Consider the following 17,873-nt stretch of genomic DNA (forward strand, 5'->3'; position numbering starts at 1 on the left):
TAGAATTTCTCCTTGATGTCTTCGTCAGCATCTAGTGTTGGTGCATAGGCACTTATGATGGTTGCCCGTTGGTTTTTGGCAAGATCGATTCGGAGGGTTGAGAGTCGTTCGTTGATGCCAGTGGGTGCTTCGGGCAGATATTTCATCAGATCATTTCTGATGGCGAAGCCAACTCCGTGCATTCTTTGGTCTTTTTCGGGCAGTCCCTTCCAGAAGAAGGTGTAGCCTCCTTTTTCTTCCTTCAGCTGTCCCTCTCCTGCTCTCCGGGTCTCCTGAAGGGCTGCTATGTCGATGTTGAAGCGTCCCAGCTCCCTTGCAATGATGGCAGTTCTGCGTTCGGGGCGTTCACTGCCGCTGTTGTCCATCAGAGTCCGTACGTTCCACGTACCGAAGTTCATTTTTCTTTTTTGGCCGCAGGGTGGTGACCCCACTGGACGCGGCAGTCCAGTCAGGGATAAGTGAGGCAGACTATGTTTAGGGCACCTTTTCTAGCCCCCTCCCCGTGTGGGGTGAGCAGAGTGGGTCCTAAAAAGGGCTGCTCAGTCGCGGATACAGCTGCCGAACTACTCAACTGCCTCGGACCTTGAGGTAGAACGACTGAGTCCGTACCCACCGCCCATGTGCCAGTCTGTGACTAGGGGCTTCCAGATTTCACAGTCCTGCCCCCGTCGCCACTTGCTGATCGCCATGGGACTTTGGTTGGTTGGTTTTTATTTTCTTTGGAAGACGCCTGTGCGTGGGTTTTTTTAATGTGTGGAGGTCAGTGCACAACTGATCGACACACAAACTTCACAGAGTGAGGTTCCACTGGTGATGTAGTTTAACACAATGACCGTGGCTTCTCAGTCTGTTGCAGCCTTTTCCGCCTTCGCAGCCGTTGTAACATGTGCCATGTTATCCTCCGCCTGCTCCGCCGTTGAGGTCTTTGGGTCTTCGGACTGTGCTTGGTCTGGAACCTCCCCCGCGGCCACTCCTGGGAGTGCACGACTCCAGTTGTTGTGCCTACAGGTTCATCGGAACGCGCAAGCCCCCTCACCACGACAAGGTGACAGTCCATCGAGGGGGAGAAGAGTAGCATGACTTCCCTGGATCTAGACCAGTGATTCCCAACCTTTTATGACCAGGAACCTCTCCAACATTAGTACCAAAAGGTTTACAAATCAGTTTTTGGTCAACTTTAAATTCGGTTTATTTGGGGTGCTGATTCAGAAAATTGCATTGGATAGACCACATCAGCTCGTTTCTGATACAGAACATGTGCCATCCAGTAGTCACCATCTGCTTGCCCACAGAAAACCATATTTAATATGGTTTAATATAGAGCTGATGTGGTAGTAGTAATCTTTTGTGGGTAGTCCACCTCTCCCCTCCTGACATCCCTGTTGCCTTGGCACTATAAAAGGGTTTAGAAAGACCAGTCAGTCTCGTTGCTGCGTGGTTTTGAGGCAATGGTGTAGTAATGGTGAGGCTGTGGACCATATTTTCATTCTTACGGATCAGTGGTGATCCATGGACCACAGGCTGGGAACCACTGATCTAGGCATTAGACTCCTATTGATGCAGGCTAAAATCCCATTGGTTTTTTGAGCTGCCGCGTCATATTGTTGCCTCATGTTCACCTTCCTGTCCACAAGGACTCCAAGATCTTTTTCACAAGCACTGCTGTCGAGCCAGGTGTCCCCCATTGAGTATCTTTGCATTTTATTTTTTCTGCCTGTGGAGTATCTTGCATTTGTCCCTGTCGAGTCTCTTCTGACTCTATTATTCTATGATTGACGATTATCATTATTTATTTAATTTATTTACACCCCACTTTTTCTCTCCACAAAGGAGACTTAAAGTGGCTTGGAGACCGAAAGCTAAATGTGCAAAAGGAATGGCAAATTGAAACCACCAAAGGACCAAGAAACATGATGGATGAACAATCAGAAAAATGTGCCACAAGAATATGTAATGGATATAATTAGAAGAAGCAAGAATAATAGAATCAAAGAGTTGGAAGAGACCTCATGGGCCATCCAGTCCAACCCAAGAAGCAGGAATATTGCATTCAAAGCACCCCTGACAGATGGCGATCCAGCATCTGTTTAAAAGCTTCCAAGGAAGGAGCCTCCACCACACTCCGGGACAGAGAGTTCCACTGCTGAACGGCTCTCACAGTCAGGAAGTTCTTCCTCATGTTCAGATGGAATCTCCTTTCTTGTAGTTTGAAGCCATTGTTCCGCGTCCTGACAGCTGTATTTGTATAAAATACTGTGAGTGATAGGCAGGGGAGTATCAAACTGGGAATAGTCAGTCTAACAAGGCAATTGTATTGTGTTAAATTTTTTTATTATACAATAAATATATTAATAAAAACAGATGACACTTTCTCTTGTGGCCTTATTATTCTGTTTCTTATCCAGCCATTGCTATTAGAGCAATCTCAACATATGTACAAGGGGGTATTTTTGGAGCGGCTTCAAAATATCAAGTGGGTTGTTTGTTACCTCGACTGGATCTTCAGGACGTTGGGGCACAGATGCTTCGCAAAGATGGCTTGCAAAGGTTCGCATTCTTGAAAAGTGAGGTGATGTGTTTTTACGACACCTGAGCAGAGAGCAGAGGGCACAGGATTCGGTGTACAGTATTGTATAAATGTCAAATAACTTCTGCATGATGTGCCATTAATTGAATTGGTCTCTTTGATATTTATTTTTTTAGTATTATTTATAGAAATTTGATCAAGGCTAATAACAACAACAACAACTTTATTCTTGTATCCTGCCACCATCTCCCCAAAGGGACTCAGGGAGGTTTACACACGGCACACAAGGTTTACACACGGTTTACACAAGGTGCCCAAAAACAGAACATAAAACAAAATATCATATATAATACAGTTGAATAAAATATAGGCATATAAAACAACTTAAGACTCAATTAAAAACAGTGCTCATCAACCAATGGCAGTAAGCTACTGTAAACATGGCTAGGCTGTAAACACTAGGACAAGGGGCTGGGATAAGTGCAAAGCTGTATCCATGGAAGGAGGGCATGGGATGAAGTGCAAGGCTGCATAACTATTGTGTAGATCAACTAGGGACTAGGCATTCTCAAAAGCTTGTTTGAACAGCCAGGTCTTCAGGTCCCTATAGAAAGAGGACAGTGTGGGAGCCTGCCTAATCTTCCTGGGGAGGGCGTTCCAAAGCCGGGGGGCCACTATCGAGAAGGCCATCTCCCTCGTCCCCACCAACCGAGCTTATAACAGTGGGAGGACCAAGAGGAGGGTTTCCTTGGCAGATCTTAAAGCCCGCACTGATGTATGGGGGATGTGGTCATGAAGATAGGCAGGACCCAAACCATTTAGAGCTTTATAGGTAATAACCTGGACTTCGAATTGGGACTGGAAACTTATTGGCAGCCAATAGAGCAGCGTTAGTAAGGGTATCATGTGCTCCCTATAGCTAACTCCAGTTAATAGCCTGGAGTTAGCTGCCGATCTTTGCACCAATTGCAATTTCCGAGCTGTCTTCAAAGGCAGCCCCACATAGAGTGCATTGCAGTAGTCCAGTCTAGATGTAACTAAGGCATGGACCACTGTGGCCAAGTCAGACTTTTCAAGGTATAATCGCAGCTGGCGCATAAGCTTTAACTGTGCGAAGGCTCTCCCAGCCTCTACCGACACCTGAGCTTCAAGTGTCAGCGCTGAGTCCAGGAGGACCCCCAGGCTGTGGACCTGTGTTCTCAGGGGGAGTGTGACCCAGTCAAGCACAGGTAGCCACGCTATACCCCGATCAGTGACTACAACAGGTCCAGCTTTTATGACTACTACTACTACTACTACTAATAATAATAATAATAATAATTTTATTTCTTACACACCTCTCCTTGATGCAAGGCACAACATAGATAAAATGCTTCTTCATAAATTATTAATTTAAATGCATATATTAAATCTATTTATATGAATTACATATATTAAAACAATAACTTCTTATCCGTCTCTCTTCGAGGCGTGAGCTGGGGCACAGCAGTTAAAACACATCCTCATAAGCATTACAGAACTTAAAATACATACATTGAAATGTATTTCTATAAAATAAATATATTAATGATAATAATAATAATAATAATTTTATATCTTGTCCCCCCTCCTTGAAGCACAAGACAGGGTGCAACATAGTTAAAACACTTCATCATTAAAAATGTAAAATACATATATTGAAACATATTTCTATGAAATAAATATATTAAAATAATAGGTCAGGCATTTAAATACATTTAATTATATCGGCCACCTTCAGACCCAAATAATTGACTGACCATGTCTGCAGAAAAGCTGAAAAACAATATGGCAGGCCCTAAAGTTGGTATAAATGGTGCATTTCTCTACATTCCTTTCCAGTGTGTTCAAGGAACGAAACAGAGGCAGAACTGCCTGAAATAAGGAGAGCATTATTAATACAGACATCTCCTTAAGATGAAAGCTAGCATTGCAATAGACTCATTACAGTGTTGAGAGGGCAACGGTAATAAAATGTGTATTTAAAAATTCTCATTGAGAATACTTACTGATATAAGCTACATTCATTAAACAGATAACATTAAGGGTAACAAAAGGTTCCAGTAAGAATGTTTCCAGGATTAATAGGCAGGTCAAAAAGCCCACCAACAAATACTTCTTTTGATAACATTTCCTTTAATGTGTTCAGAAAGAATGGGGAAATAATATTTATTTTCAACAGTTTAATTGCTTCAATAAATGTACATTTTGCTAGATGATACTTTTACATAATATACAGTTAGTTTTAATTGATCTGCCATTTGGCACTCATTTGTTTGAAGTCGTCTTTTGTTCATACTTTTAAATGAAACTGTTCTTGTAGCAAGCAATAGGATATACTGTCTTACCTTTATTACTAATTTGCATCTAAGCGGTATGTGCTTTTTATACAGATCTGTTTCAGATGTATTTCTCCAGGAATAGTGTTGAAAGAACATAGAGGAAAAGAAGATGCAGGCATAGGCTGATCTGGAGGAATTCACAGACCGCAAGGAAAGCTGTGGATACCATTAAATATTATTATTATTATTATTATTATTATTATTATTATTGCCCCACTTTTTCCATCAGGAAATAATCTCAGCATTGAGTCACCGATGAACAAAAATATGTAGCAATGCAGGTTTGCTTGCTCTCAGAATTGCAGAAACAAAAATACTGACAAATTTAACATTTGGGGCAAGAATCGTGGTCAGACACAGGTCTCTTGGGTGAGAAGGGCTCTGGAAATATATTAGTATCATTACAATTATACATTGTTCATGTCCGAATGGACAAGCCAATGGAGTGTGGTCAAGATGGCAAAAGTTATTCAGTATTATTCATATAAACTAAATTCTAATCTTGCTTTTAATAATAATAATAATAATCATCAATGTATTCCTCCCCATCTCTATTCTCTCGTACTCCATATTGTTTTAACTCTGTTTTTAAAAATTGCATTTTAATGCCTAAACTTACATTTTACTTATCTTTTATTGTTCATTTTAATGCTAGTCATTGACTGGAGATAGATAGATAGGATTCATGAGGAAGAACTGAAAAGCTGGGAGAAGTTGCAGCAATTTCCTTTTGTCTGAAACAACTGGGAAAAGCAAGATTTTTTCCTTTCTTCTTCCCTGGTGACTGAGGCCCCTTCTACACTGCCACATAAAATCCAGATTATCTATGTTGAACTGGATTATATAATAATAGTAATAATAATAATAAAAACTGTATTTATATCCCACCCTATCTCCCCAAGGGGACTCAGGGCGATTTACAACAAATATCTGCAAACATTCAATGCTGTAAAGAAACTGAACAAGGACAAAATAAGCACCCCACCTAGATCCCAAAAAACAAACAAATAAAAAATGACACATTATCAAAAGTTAAATGATATCCCAAGTGATGTTGCAGAAGACACGATAGAGCTGTCTTCCTGGCTGCCCTCTCTTCACTCTGTGGCCTCAAAGCGGCAGTTGGAGTTGGCAGTGTAGACTCATATAATCCAGTTCAAAGCAGATGATCTAGATTATCTGCTTTGATAATCTGGATTATTTGGCAGTGTAGAAAGAGCCTGAATGGACTGCTAACTACTTCTACACATAATAAAAAATAATAATATAATATCTACATGAGAAGCATAACAAATAATAATGATGTGTCATAGAAGTTTCCCTCTGTCTTTTACAGCCAGTCCATCACTTCGATTTTCACCTCATCGTCATCAGAAAAGTGTTTTCCACCAAGGTGTTCCTTCAATTTAGTGAACAGATGATAAGTTACTGGGTGCGAGCTCGGGGCTGTGATAGGGGTGGCTTAAAACATCCCAGCCAAATGAAGTCAACAACTCTTCTGTTGCATGAGTGGTGTGCGGACACGCATTGTCATGAAGGAGACAGACTCCTGTCATCAGTATCCCACATTTATTTTGGATGGCTCTGGGAAGTTTCGCAATGAATCACAGCAGCGTTCATGCCCTTAGCATTTAGGTAGCGTATTACAGTGCGAACTTCACACTTGGAGGGAAATTGAATGAAGATGCTCATCTGTAACCTTTGCCACAACGCCAGTTGATAAGCTACTGACTGGCACTGCTTGTTCGCTTCTGCTGGCTTCCCATTACACAGCAGTGATACCAACTTCCCCCTCGAAAATTCCCCACAAGAGCTACATGCCTTGTAACTTTCCAGATAACCTTCGTACATACACCATCTTTCTCCATCCCATGGAGCAAAGTGTGGTGGGTGACCACACTCCTCTGGTCTGCCACACTTTTTGGATTGTAATAAGGTCTCTTATATAGCAATTTTTCTTGCTGATGTTGCTCCAAAGTTGTAAATGAATGATGGATGTTTTTTCCAGCTAAACTCCATCAGTTCCTAGATGTTGATTCTTCTTAATTGGTGTTGGTAAATGTAAGGTGCCTTGTGTTGACTAATTTCTTAACATAAGGAATCTTGTAAACATTTCCTTAATTTAAAGAGTAATTGTAACTGATAATGTAAAGACGTTGTTTTCCCACCAAAAGTTAAAGTCAGCAATGTCAACAGTTAATCATTGTCAGTTTTCATTAGCAACTTTTAATTACAGTTCCTGAGTATAGCTGTTTTCCAGGCCTCAATATTTTAGAATTGTGTCTTCAACCCAATTAGACCCCAACCATACTTCTTTCATCCCATTTCATTCAAACCATACATCATATATTTATCCATCACAGCCACTGAAGTAAACTAAGGACAACGGGGGGAAATTGGGAGGATAGAGAAACTGGGACTTTTGAAAAGGAGCTAGAAAACTGGGAGGGCAGAGGATTCCTGGGAGTTGTTCCCTACCAAAAAGGGACAACTGTTATTTTCCCCCTGTTCCAATCCTCCTTGAATCCCAGGTTGCCTTCCTTAGACTCAGAAAAGAGACTTACTCCTTGTTCCACGGGATCAAACCAAAATTCCTCACTGATGCGCGCCACGGCATGGATGGCTCTGCCAAAGACTGTACAGAAAAGGGTTGGAAACTGGAATTACATTCTCATCCAACATACCATTTTCTTTGTATGTCTTTAAAGCTCCCCCCCCCCCCCATTTTAGCCTTTGATTCTCATTTGATTCTTTCTTCTTAGATGACAGTGGGGTGGTAAGTACTGAATTATACAATGATACTGATATTTTTGGAAAATGTCCTAGACATTCCTATTCAGAACAGTTTCCTTGCCTTCCTGATGCGTGTACCTTAAATTACATAAGGAACCTTCAGGAAATGTGTCTCAAAGGAAGGAAAACCTAACTATATTTATCTATATCTATCATCATCATCTATATTCTATAATGTATATTTGTATGTATGTAGTGGAGGGTGGTGCAGCAATGTATTTTTCTGGCTGGGCCTCTGACTTCCACACACTGTGACCCCCACAAATGACAGATCTGGACCAAACTTGGCACAGACCCCATCATGACCCTCTTTACATCCTGGTGTGGTTTGGGAAGGATGGACCACGGATGATGGGATTTGTAGTACTGTCACCCGATTAGGTTCCAACTTGGACAAAGCACTGTGACTCCCATGAATGACAGACCTGGACTTGGCACACAGCCTCCCCATGACCAACAGAGCATACTGGAGGGGTTTTGGGGAGGATGGACCATGGATGATGGGATCTGGAATACTTTCACCTGCTTTGGATCCAACTTCAACATACCACTGCGACCCCCACGAATAACCAACTGGGACCAAACTTGACAGAGAAGCCTCATGACCAACTGAACATACTGCAGGGGTTTAGGGGGAGTTGACTTGGATTTTTGGGAGTTGTAGTTCACCCTGTATCCAGAGGGCACTGAACCCAACCAACGACGGACCTGGATCAAACTTGGCAGACAGACCTAATAAATCATCAAACTGATATTACCTCTCATCCAAAAACAAACAAGGCCTTCTTCAAATAACCCAGGCATTGGCGAGTACCATATATATATGTGTGTGTGTGTATAGACACACATCCTTCTATGTGAAAGGCAATGCAATGAACTCAACCAACACTGGGGCTCCTGGTCGTCGCGTTTCCCATGTCCAGGACCCTATGGAGGGCAAAGGCAGCCTTTCCCAGTCAAAAAGCGGGGGCCCCTTCAACTTCGGGCGCTACCTTTTATATGGGCGCCCACCAAAACGCATTTCATGGTGAGAAAAGGGCGCCAAAGGCCCTTTAGATGGCAGCCTCCCTTCAGAAAGGACTGGCGCAAAAAAGGCGGGAAACGCAGCCTGAGAAGAAGAAAAGAACACAAGAGGCCCAAGAGGTTCGGGAACTCTCCAAGCGCGGAGACTATATACTTCCGGTTCTCATTCGCGTGCGAGGCTCATAATGGGAAACTGCCGAAGAGACTTCCCTCCGAAGAGGTTCCGCCACGCAACCGGGCCGGAAGTGTATGCCAGTCAGTTGGTTTGTCGCCTCTTTGGAGAGCTCCGATACACGGATGTTCGCTTTTTCCTCACACAAGGCCTCGTTGGCCCCTCCTCTCCAGCCGTCTGAGAGTGGTGCATTCTGGCTCTTCCTTGTGCGCTCCGCTTCCGGACCTTGGGTTTGCCAGACCGGAAGCGGCGAAAAGAAGAGCCTAAGGGCGCGGCGCTGCGTCGGGGGCCAAGATGGTGAGTGCTTCGGGGGGAGGGAGAGGACAAGGCGGAGGAGGGAAGCGCCTCCTGCCCATTGGACGCCCTCTGCATGGGCTGGACTGCAGCCCCCATCATCTTCAAACATTGGTGCTGCCAGTCAGGCACCTCAAGGGTAGAATAGGGAGCTCGGTATATATATATACATATACACACACACACACATACTATACAGGCCTGAAGAAATGTCACAAATATTATAACGACTAGAAGAAATGTCAGAACTACCAGTGAGGCTTTTGAGGCCCTTGCTGGAGCGAGGTGGGAGACAAGGGGAAGAAAGCAGGGGAAAACCAAATGCATTTCAACAAGGACCAATGTAAGATACGACACTTAAGCAGACAAAATGAAATGCAAAGATACAGGATGGGTGATGCCTGACTCCGCAACAGAACATATGAGAATGATCTTGGAGTCTTCGTGGGCAACGAGCTGAACATGAGCCAAGAGTGTAATGAAGCAGCTCAAAAAGCTGATGGGATTTTGGGTTGCATCAAAAGGGGTAGAATGTACAGATTGAGGAAAGTCATGGTGCCTCTCTATTCAGCTTTAGTCAGACCTCTTTACCTGGAATAACCCTGTGTCCAATTCTGGGCACCACAGTTCAAAAGGGGTGACAATAATAATAAAGACAATAATGATAAAGATAATATAATAATAAAGGTGATATAAAATAAATATAGTAATAACTATAATAATAATAATAATAATAATGCCTATAATATAATATAACCCTAAACGGTTCAGGCCCAATTTACCTATCTGGCTGCATTGTCTCTTACCAACCTGCCCAATCATTAAGATCTTCCAGAGAGACCCTTCTCTTGTTTCCGCCGCCACAAATATGGTTGGTGATGACTAGAGAGGGCCTTCTTGGTAGCTGCCCTGACTCTTTGGAACTCCCTTCCCGTTGAGATTAAAACTGCCCTCTCCCTGTTGTCTTTCAAGAATCAGTTGAAGACCTACCTGTTCAAGCAAGCTTTAGACAAATGAATTCAGTTGCTAATAATAATAACCTTTCTTTATATCCCGACACCATTTCCCAAAATATACTATTTTATTGGTGAATCTCCACAATAATCGTAATTGGTTTTCAATGTTTTAAATGCTTTATATTTATTTATATCTTATTTCTGAACATTTTTATGCTTTGTGATTTTTGTCTTGTGTTTTATGTTAATTGTGCTTTAATTTGCATTGTATTATATTGTGAGTCACTTTGGGTCCTGTTACAGAGAAAAGCGGGGTATAAATACAAAATTATTATTATTATTATTATTATTATTATTATTATTAATATAATAATATAATAAATATAATAATAACAATGACTCTAAGCTGGAAGATGTCCAGAGGAGGGTAAGTAAAAGGATCAAATGTCTGGAGACCACGAATAATTCCTCTGAGGAGTATCTTAAAGAGCTGGGCTGTTTAGCCTGCAGAAGAGAAGGTTGAGAGGAGACATGAGAGACTAGTATAAATATTTTAAAGGATGCTCTAAGGACGAGGGAGCAGGCTGGAACTAGGACTCGGACTAGTGGGTTCAAATGACAAGAAAGGAGATTCCACCTGAATAGGGACAGAAAGTGAGGTGAAATCTTCCAAAAGGGCACAGATAGCAAACAAATGTCACAAAGTGTTAACCCTTCCCTATGCTATCCAAAACTAACAAATACTTATATTTAGCTGGAGTTACAGTTAAAAATATACCTGTTCTGACTTACATACAAATTCAACTTAAGAACAGACCTACAAAACCAATCTTGTTTGTAACTTGGGTATTGCCTGTATATCTAAATCCAAACCCCACTCCCTTGACTAAAAAACCTAACTGCAGCCTTCAAGATGTGACTGAATCCCAACTCCCATGAGCTCTAGTCATTATAATGTCGAATGAGGAGGAACACAGGAGTTGGGGTCCAGCATCTGGAGGGCCACATCAAATGACATGGCGGGCTGCATTCAGCTGGCAAGCCTTTAGCTTGATACAAGTGATGGACAGTGTAGATGCACCGTAAGCAGAGCCAGATTAGCTTCCAGGATGGAGGATTGTAGAAGCTGGGTTTTCATCCTTCATGGCTACTGACTGCAAGGCTGGGGATCATGTTGCCCTCTAGAAGTTGTTGGACTGCTTCCCAGCCCCTTTAGACAGCATAGGCAAGGGTGAGGGATTCCGGGTGGTGTGGTCCAAGAATAATTAGAGACTGTGCGGCCCACCTCTGTTACTTTACACTAATCTGCAACCTGTTTCCTTGGTCAAAGCATGAACTTCAGGTGAAGAGTAAGGAATAGGAACTTGGGTGTGGAAGTCCCTTGCTTGAATCTCATCATTGCTATTAAGCTGGATTAATAGCTTCTCTTTAGTTCAGCAAATTTACTCCACGGGAGCTATAGCTCAGTGCTAGTTCTCCAATCCTGCATGCCCTACATTAAGTCCATGTTTTCAGTGAAAAATCTTCAGGGCCAAAAGAGGAACAACCTCACCTCTATCTGATCTCTTGTTGTGTTGCTAGCCAGAATGGTAAATATTGAGCTATGGTATTTGGATGTTATTATTAATATTGAGACTCAAAGCAGTTCACAAATAGCCTCTTAGCTGCTGTATTGGCCCTCTGTTCCTCATCTCCAAAGAATCTGAACATACCTCTATGATGCAACTACTTCCTTAGGTTATGTGTAGCCCATCACCAATGTACTAATACTTTTGAAAAAGAGGAGAAAAAGAACAGTGTAGAAAGATAGGAGAAGTTATTTTTCCTCCATGAGTTTTCAGTCTGAAATACATGCTCATTCATGAACCTATTGATTTAGGGAGAAGTTCCTTTGGTGTTTTTTGTTTTTGTTTTGTTTTTGTTTTTTGGAGCTTACTAGCCGCTCCACTGAAACTGGCCACTGCAAAGGACTGGTTTTTCTACACATGAAATATATTTGCAGACCTGAGTGACAAATATGCAAGGGTTGAAAGAAAAATTGCCATGCGTTGCAATTATCTTCATGAGTCATTTGCTTGCCAAATCCCAGCGCAGTTGGCATCCGCTTGGAAGTCCTGAGGTTTGACTTTGCTTCTTCTGACTCTGCCCTGCTGCACAGTGACCTTCTTGTCGTACATAACCCACTTGCATTTATGGTATTTTTATGGCATAACTTTTCTCTCATAATGATGCTTGGCTAACCATTTGGAAGCATTATGATGAATCCATGCAATCAGCCACCATGACCTGGGTGTCTTCTAGCTGCAAAATTCTAGGAGTAATGGAGGGAAGGAAAGAAAGGGGCAGTGAAAGGAGTATTTTGTCCTGAGTAGGAACAGTTTTTTCTCAGAGGCAGCTTGAATCTTGTTCTTGCCCCCAGCTTAGCAGTTCCATACAAGTAGTGTCACACTACATCAGTTATGAGTAATATCTTACTCAAGATGGGGAAGATAGTCTGCGTCTGCTGTCCTTAGGATGTATGGTCAAAATCCCATGGATGTCAATTTTCCCCAATTTTAACCTGCCACCACTCAGACCAGATTTGATAATAGTAGGATAAGAAAGATAATATTGTGAATTAAAATCTACTTCCTATGAAAACGTACTTTTGGTTGTGATTAAATTGAAGTACATCTGGGAAGAGTTGTTCATGAATGAAGATCCTGTTTGTGCTGTGATGTCTATGAGAAAGTCTGGTGTGAATATTATTCATATTATTGGGAATTGATCAGTGCCATTGGCATCTCCATGCACACAGCTCTTTTGTCCACTGAAGACACTGTAGGGAAGCTATGGTGTCCAGGGAGTTCTGATTTCCTCACTGAAGCTCCCGCACCTGCATGGCCTTGGGGAAGGAAGGGGTATAAGGCTTAGTGGCAACTTGGAAACCCAGAGAGATCATGACCATGGCGTTCAGGTAATGCTGGAACAGCTTTTCCATTAGTCCTTTTGGCACCCGTTGCATAAATCAGATTTATTTAACATTTCCTTTCCTAACATTCAAATTTCATTGATGATTTGCCTATTAATTTGGCTTGTGATGTTTCCTTTTCTGTTGCTTCCTTTTTGATTTAACATTGTTCATGTCTCACCCTGTTTTTTTTCACCTCCCCACCCCTTCTGTCTGCAATCAACTTCTTCATCCAATAAGGCTGGGCACAGAGTAAGTTGGTTCATCTTGCCCTCTTGCTAATGTGGGTGACTACTCTCTTCGTGGCTGCTAAAATACGCCATTATATTGAAAGGATGATGCGTGTCAACCGCAAGTGATGCTGCCTGTAAACTTTTGGGTGTCTGGTTGAGCTCTCACATTTGAAATGCTTCATTGAGATGTTTTGATCTAAACTGAAACAAGTCTCTGGTGTTCCTCATAATGAAAGGAATGAAAGGGGCAGCAATTGGAGGCAAGAATAAATGAATAAGGCCCTGTCCACTGTTACCAATTAATCCTTGCCACCGACAACATTGGGAGTCTGAAGTGTTTTGGACTTGAATTCCCAGCCAGTGTAGCCGGTAGTCAGGAATTCTGGGAATTGGAGTTCAAAAGATCTGGAGGGCCAAGAGATTTAGGGTCCATGTGTCAGTTCATGCAATGCATTGGTGGTGGGACTCATGTGACCCTCCGGAGGTCGTTGGACTCTGGTTCCCAATATACATCAACATTGGCCTAGCTGGCTATAGCTGCTGGGAGTTGCCACCCAGTCACATCAGGAGGACAGCATGTTCTCTATCTCTGCCTTGCAGGTTTGGCCAGAGTGCCATACGAACTCTGACTCTGCCCTTGAGCATGTCCCAGAATCCTGTGTGACTCTCAGGCCTCCTAGGCAAGGCAATCAAAGTGTGAAAGAGTCCCGGAAGGAAGACCGTGATAATGGAGACCAAGGCTTGCATTAATGTTGTCTGGTTGCCTGCAAATGTCTTCTCACATGAGTACTTTGACATTCTTATAGTCAGTGAGCAGGATTGGGTGGCTGCTTTATCTCTGGCCTGCAAAGGTAGGTGCATATCCTCACTTTCTTCTGCTGAAGGTAGGGTAATGCATGGTTGTGGCACCTTTGTCCCTCCAGGTGTTTATGACTTTGGTTTCCAAAGCTAGTGGTAAGAGCTGGTAGTCCAAAATACCCGGAGGGCCAATGGTTTCTCGCCCCTGGTGTGATCCCTGTCAAATTTGCCTACAGCAACCCACATTTCTTTCATTCTAACTCATTTGAGACTTTGTATATTGTTACTGGAAGAATCTGGGGCCTAAAGTTTTGATAAGGTTAAGTAAAGAAGGGTCAATGTACGAAGTTCAGTTCAGCCATAGAACCACTGAGCTAGAGGTGTACTAAGCTCTCACTCTCAAAGAAGAGAGATCTTCAAGCAAGAGTCAGAGCAGCTATTGGTAGGAAATACTCTAGCTCTGGATTTCCTTCTTCCGTTTGGACTCAGTGACTCACAACTAAGATACCACTCCTCTGAAGCGTTATGGGGCTGCCTTGGGACTAGACAAAAGCACTTCCTAACTCCCAGCACTTTGTTGAATCTGTTAATAAATGGGAGTGCCTTGATAAACCCTTGACCTGAGTGTCTGCTTTTCCCTCCTTTCGTAAGTTGGTGTTAGTGTTGGGAGACCTTCATATCCCTCACCGCTGCAACAGTTTGCCAGCAAAGTTCAAAAAGCTGCTGGTTCCGGGGAAGATCCAGCACATTCTCTGCACTGGAAACCTCTGCACAAAGGAGAGCTATGACTATCTCAAGACGTTGGCTGGTGATGTTCATGTGGTTAGAGGGGACTTTGATGAGGTAATGAGGGCTTGGGCAGGGGGTGGAGAGGGGGAGAAATTATCTGTGTTTTATGGCTTGTGCTGTCGAATTAGACCAAAATCCCCTGTTACTCAGTGTTGTGTAAAAGTGCCATAGGAAGACTGATCCAGCGTTCATCCAGAGGTTCTGGCAGATGAGGAAGCCATTCCGCATCTTGTCTGTGAGGACATTGCTGAATGCACCTTTGATTTCTCCCAGCCTTTGAATGGTGGTGGAAGCGGGCGCCATTGCAGTTAAACAGTGCTAATAGTAACCATTAATTTGTTAATGGCTCCTCTCCATGACAACCAAAAAAGACAGCCCTCTGTATGTTGGACATCCATAGAAACAAGATATTGGCCATAATTTGTTATGGAACTATTGTCAGAGCTAGCTCCTTTGGCTGGGGGGTGGGGAGGGGGTGGGGGTGTATTTTTGTTGGCCAGATCAAAATCTAGGACTACTCTCTTGGATCAGATAGTTTTAGTAGCAGTTTTAGTATAGTGCTGCTGTTTGGATGCAAAATAAAAGTATAAAATAACAGAAGAGTCCTCTGTTTATGGACCTTACACAGTGTCTTTACATTCCAGAATTTGAACTACCCTGAACAGAAAGTTGTCACTGTTGGGCAGTTTAAGATTGGTCTGATCCACGGCCATCAAGTGATCCCATGGGGAGATGTGGCCAGTCTGGCGTTGCTGCAGAGACAGTTTGATGTGGACATCCTGATTTCTGGGCACACACACAAATTTGAGGCCTTTGAGCATGAAAACAAGTTCTATATCAACCCTGGATCAGCAACGGGAGCATACAGTGCTTTGGAAAAGTGAGTCACAAGTGGCATAATACTTTTTAGGTGGCAGTTTGGCTATCTTGTTTACATTCTAACAGCTGAATTGACATGTAGCTGCCTACCTTTGGCCATGAGGTTTTATTTATGAATTGAAATGTTGACTTGGGCTTAACAATATTGTTGAATACTTAAGATATAGTATTTTGCAGTGGGGAATATCTTTATGCACTCAAAACAGCTTCTAGTAGGGCTAAATACTGTTCAGTCTTACAATATGGTGAATTCACATCAAATTCAAAGATACCGTATTTCATTGCTTAATAGTTACATTTTTCTTGGAAAAAAGGTGGTGTAACTATTATGCAGTGAAAAAAATCGGTGTCTTGTTTGTCAAATTCTATTAAAAAAAATAGACATCTTACCCGCGAGACAAAAGAGGGAGAGAAATCAGTGTTCAAACACTTTGAGAAGGGAAGGAAGCAGAGAAGAGCTCCGAGTTCATTTGAACTGTCTTTGGGAGGGAAGGGAGTTTCTCAGTTTAATACCACTGCGACAATTATGCAAGGAAAAGAAAACATTTTGAGATCTCAAAAATGAGGGCAACTTTTATGCGAGGAAATACGGTATATTTTGCTATGCCACAAGCCAAAAGAAGATGCAGCTAATCAATAAAAAAAATACATGTTATTACATTTTTCTACTTTCAGTAAGAGCAGGGCAGATGGTGCTTCTTAAAATTCTAGTTCTAGGGGAAAGAATCCTAAAACATGTTTTAAAACAATGCAAAGAGACATTTCTAGACTTCGTGTTTTGGAATTCTTTGTTCTAGTGCAGGGAGTCCTGGGGCCAAACATTGTTCCCTGGACTTTCTGAAGTTCTCGTAGAACGAAAGGGACTTCCACTGAACTGAGCCCAAAGGACATCTTAAGAGCTGTTAATAAAACAATTCAAAATCTTTCTCCCCACAGCAACATCATACCTTCTTTTGTTCTGATGGATATCCAAGCTTCCACCGTCGTAACCTATGTTTATCAGCTAATTGGTGACGACGTCAAAGTCGAAAGAATCGAGTACAAGAAATCTTAAAGGACGTCCCTCAACCTGCCTGTTCCTTGGCCTCTTTTTCCTTTTTACCCCAGTATGCACCTGAAGTTCCAGTGTTTGCGATATTTACATATGAAACTATTTGTCTTACTTTGTTATAGACATGCAAGTATTGATTTCTTGAACGCTAACAAAAACCTGCCTTTGCTTGATTCTTTTCTTTGCCTAAGTCCTGCTTGTAAATAGTATTCAGGGTGCACAGAAAAGCGATGTATTCACATGGATCATTCTGTATCTTATAATAAACACTTCTCTAACCTTATGCTGGTTGAGTCAAATATATCAAAAATGGAAACATGATCATTTTGACAACAAATCTGCCAAGGAAACAGAATTTGTGTTATTTTGTAGAGAAATCGTACAGTTTACATCAGGGGTCCTCAAACTTTTAAAGCCGAGGCACAGTTTACAGTCCCCGAGACTGTTTGTGTGAGGGACTGGAGTATAGTTTGGGGAGGCGGGACCGAATCAATTCCTATGCACTGCACATATATTATTTATAGTGCAAAGAAACATGAAAGAGCAATACATTATTTGAAAAGGAGTTTTAACCAACATAAATTTACAAGTATTTCAAAGTTCAGCAAAGTCAAAAATTGGCACCTGTATCCTTTTAAAAATGCACAGCATTAAACAAGAATTTTCCTCAAATGTCCAAAGGTGCCACCGTTTTGGGTCAGATTTATTCAGAAAAATTACAAATGAACAGGACACTACAAAGGGGCTTCTTCATGGTTTCTTTGAATCACAAAACTTTGTATCTCTGCCTGAGAAGAGTCTCTTCGGAACCTTCTCAAATGACTAGGCAGAAATATTTTGATGGTAACCCCACCCTCTCCCCTGAGGTTATAAAGGAGGCTTTTGCCACCAAACCCCTCTTAGACAGAGGGAGTATCACATTCGAGATGGAAATGTTGACGCAGATTTGTACACCTCCCAATGGCAGAAGATCTCTGACTATGGCAGCAGGCTGAATTCATCATCCAGATATACATGCACTAAAATTGACAGCCTGGTGGATAGGTTT

The 17,873-nt window shown here is 42.2% G+C and overlaps 2 protein-coding genes across 5 annotated transcripts in view; one reads left to right on the top strand and one right to left on the bottom strand.

Annotated features, from left to right (window-relative positions):
• The window catches only part of RAD9B (RAD9 checkpoint clamp component B), a 33,674-nt gene extending 24,731 nt beyond the window's left edge, over positions 1-8,943 (bottom strand). For 2 of the 3 annotated variants that reach the window (XM_067473096.1, XM_067473097.1), the window contains exons 1-5: positions 8,439-8,753; positions 7,452-7,522; positions 4,894-5,043; positions 4,306-4,420; positions 2,490-2,589 (exon numbers count right to left, since the gene is read on the bottom strand). In XM_067473096.1, the coding sequence (XP_067329197.1) occupies positions 2,490-2,589; positions 4,306-4,420; positions 4,894-5,043; positions 7,452-7,522; positions 8,439-8,529 (527 nt within the window). In that variant the 5' untranslated portion in view covers positions 8,530-8,753. Of the gene's footprint in view, positions 1-2,489; positions 2,590-4,305; positions 4,421-4,893; positions 5,044-7,451; positions 7,523-8,438 lie in introns of all 3 variants that reach the window. The other variant, XM_060786018.2, reaches the window with a different exon arrangement.
• Positions 8,944-9,083: 140 nt separating this feature from the next.
• On the top strand, positions 9,084-17,108 carry VPS29 (VPS29 retromer complex component). 2 transcript variants are annotated; one of them, XM_067473098.1, is made up of 5 exons: positions 9,107-9,172; positions 13,316-13,327; positions 14,758-14,949; positions 15,540-15,775; positions 16,711-17,108. In XM_067473098.1, the coding sequence occupies exons 1-5, from the start codon at positions 9,170-9,172 to the stop codon at positions 16,826-16,828; spliced, it is 561 nt and encodes a 186-aa protein (XP_067329199.1). In that variant the 5' UTR covers positions 9,107-9,169; the 3' UTR covers positions 16,829-17,108. The 2 variants fall into 2 exon arrangements, with proteins under 2 accessions (XP_060642000.1, XP_067329199.1); XM_060786017.2 differs by lacking the exon at positions 13,316-13,327 and having other exon boundaries at positions 9,084-9,172.
• Positions 17,109-17,873: the final 765 nt, after the last annotated feature.

This window comes from Anolis sagrei, chromosome X (genome assembly GCF_037176765.1).
Source record: "Anolis sagrei isolate rAnoSag1 chromosome X, rAnoSag1.mat, whole genome shotgun sequence".
Lineage (NCBI taxonomy): Eukaryota > Metazoa > Chordata > Lepidosauria > Squamata > Dactyloidae > Anolis > Anolis sagrei.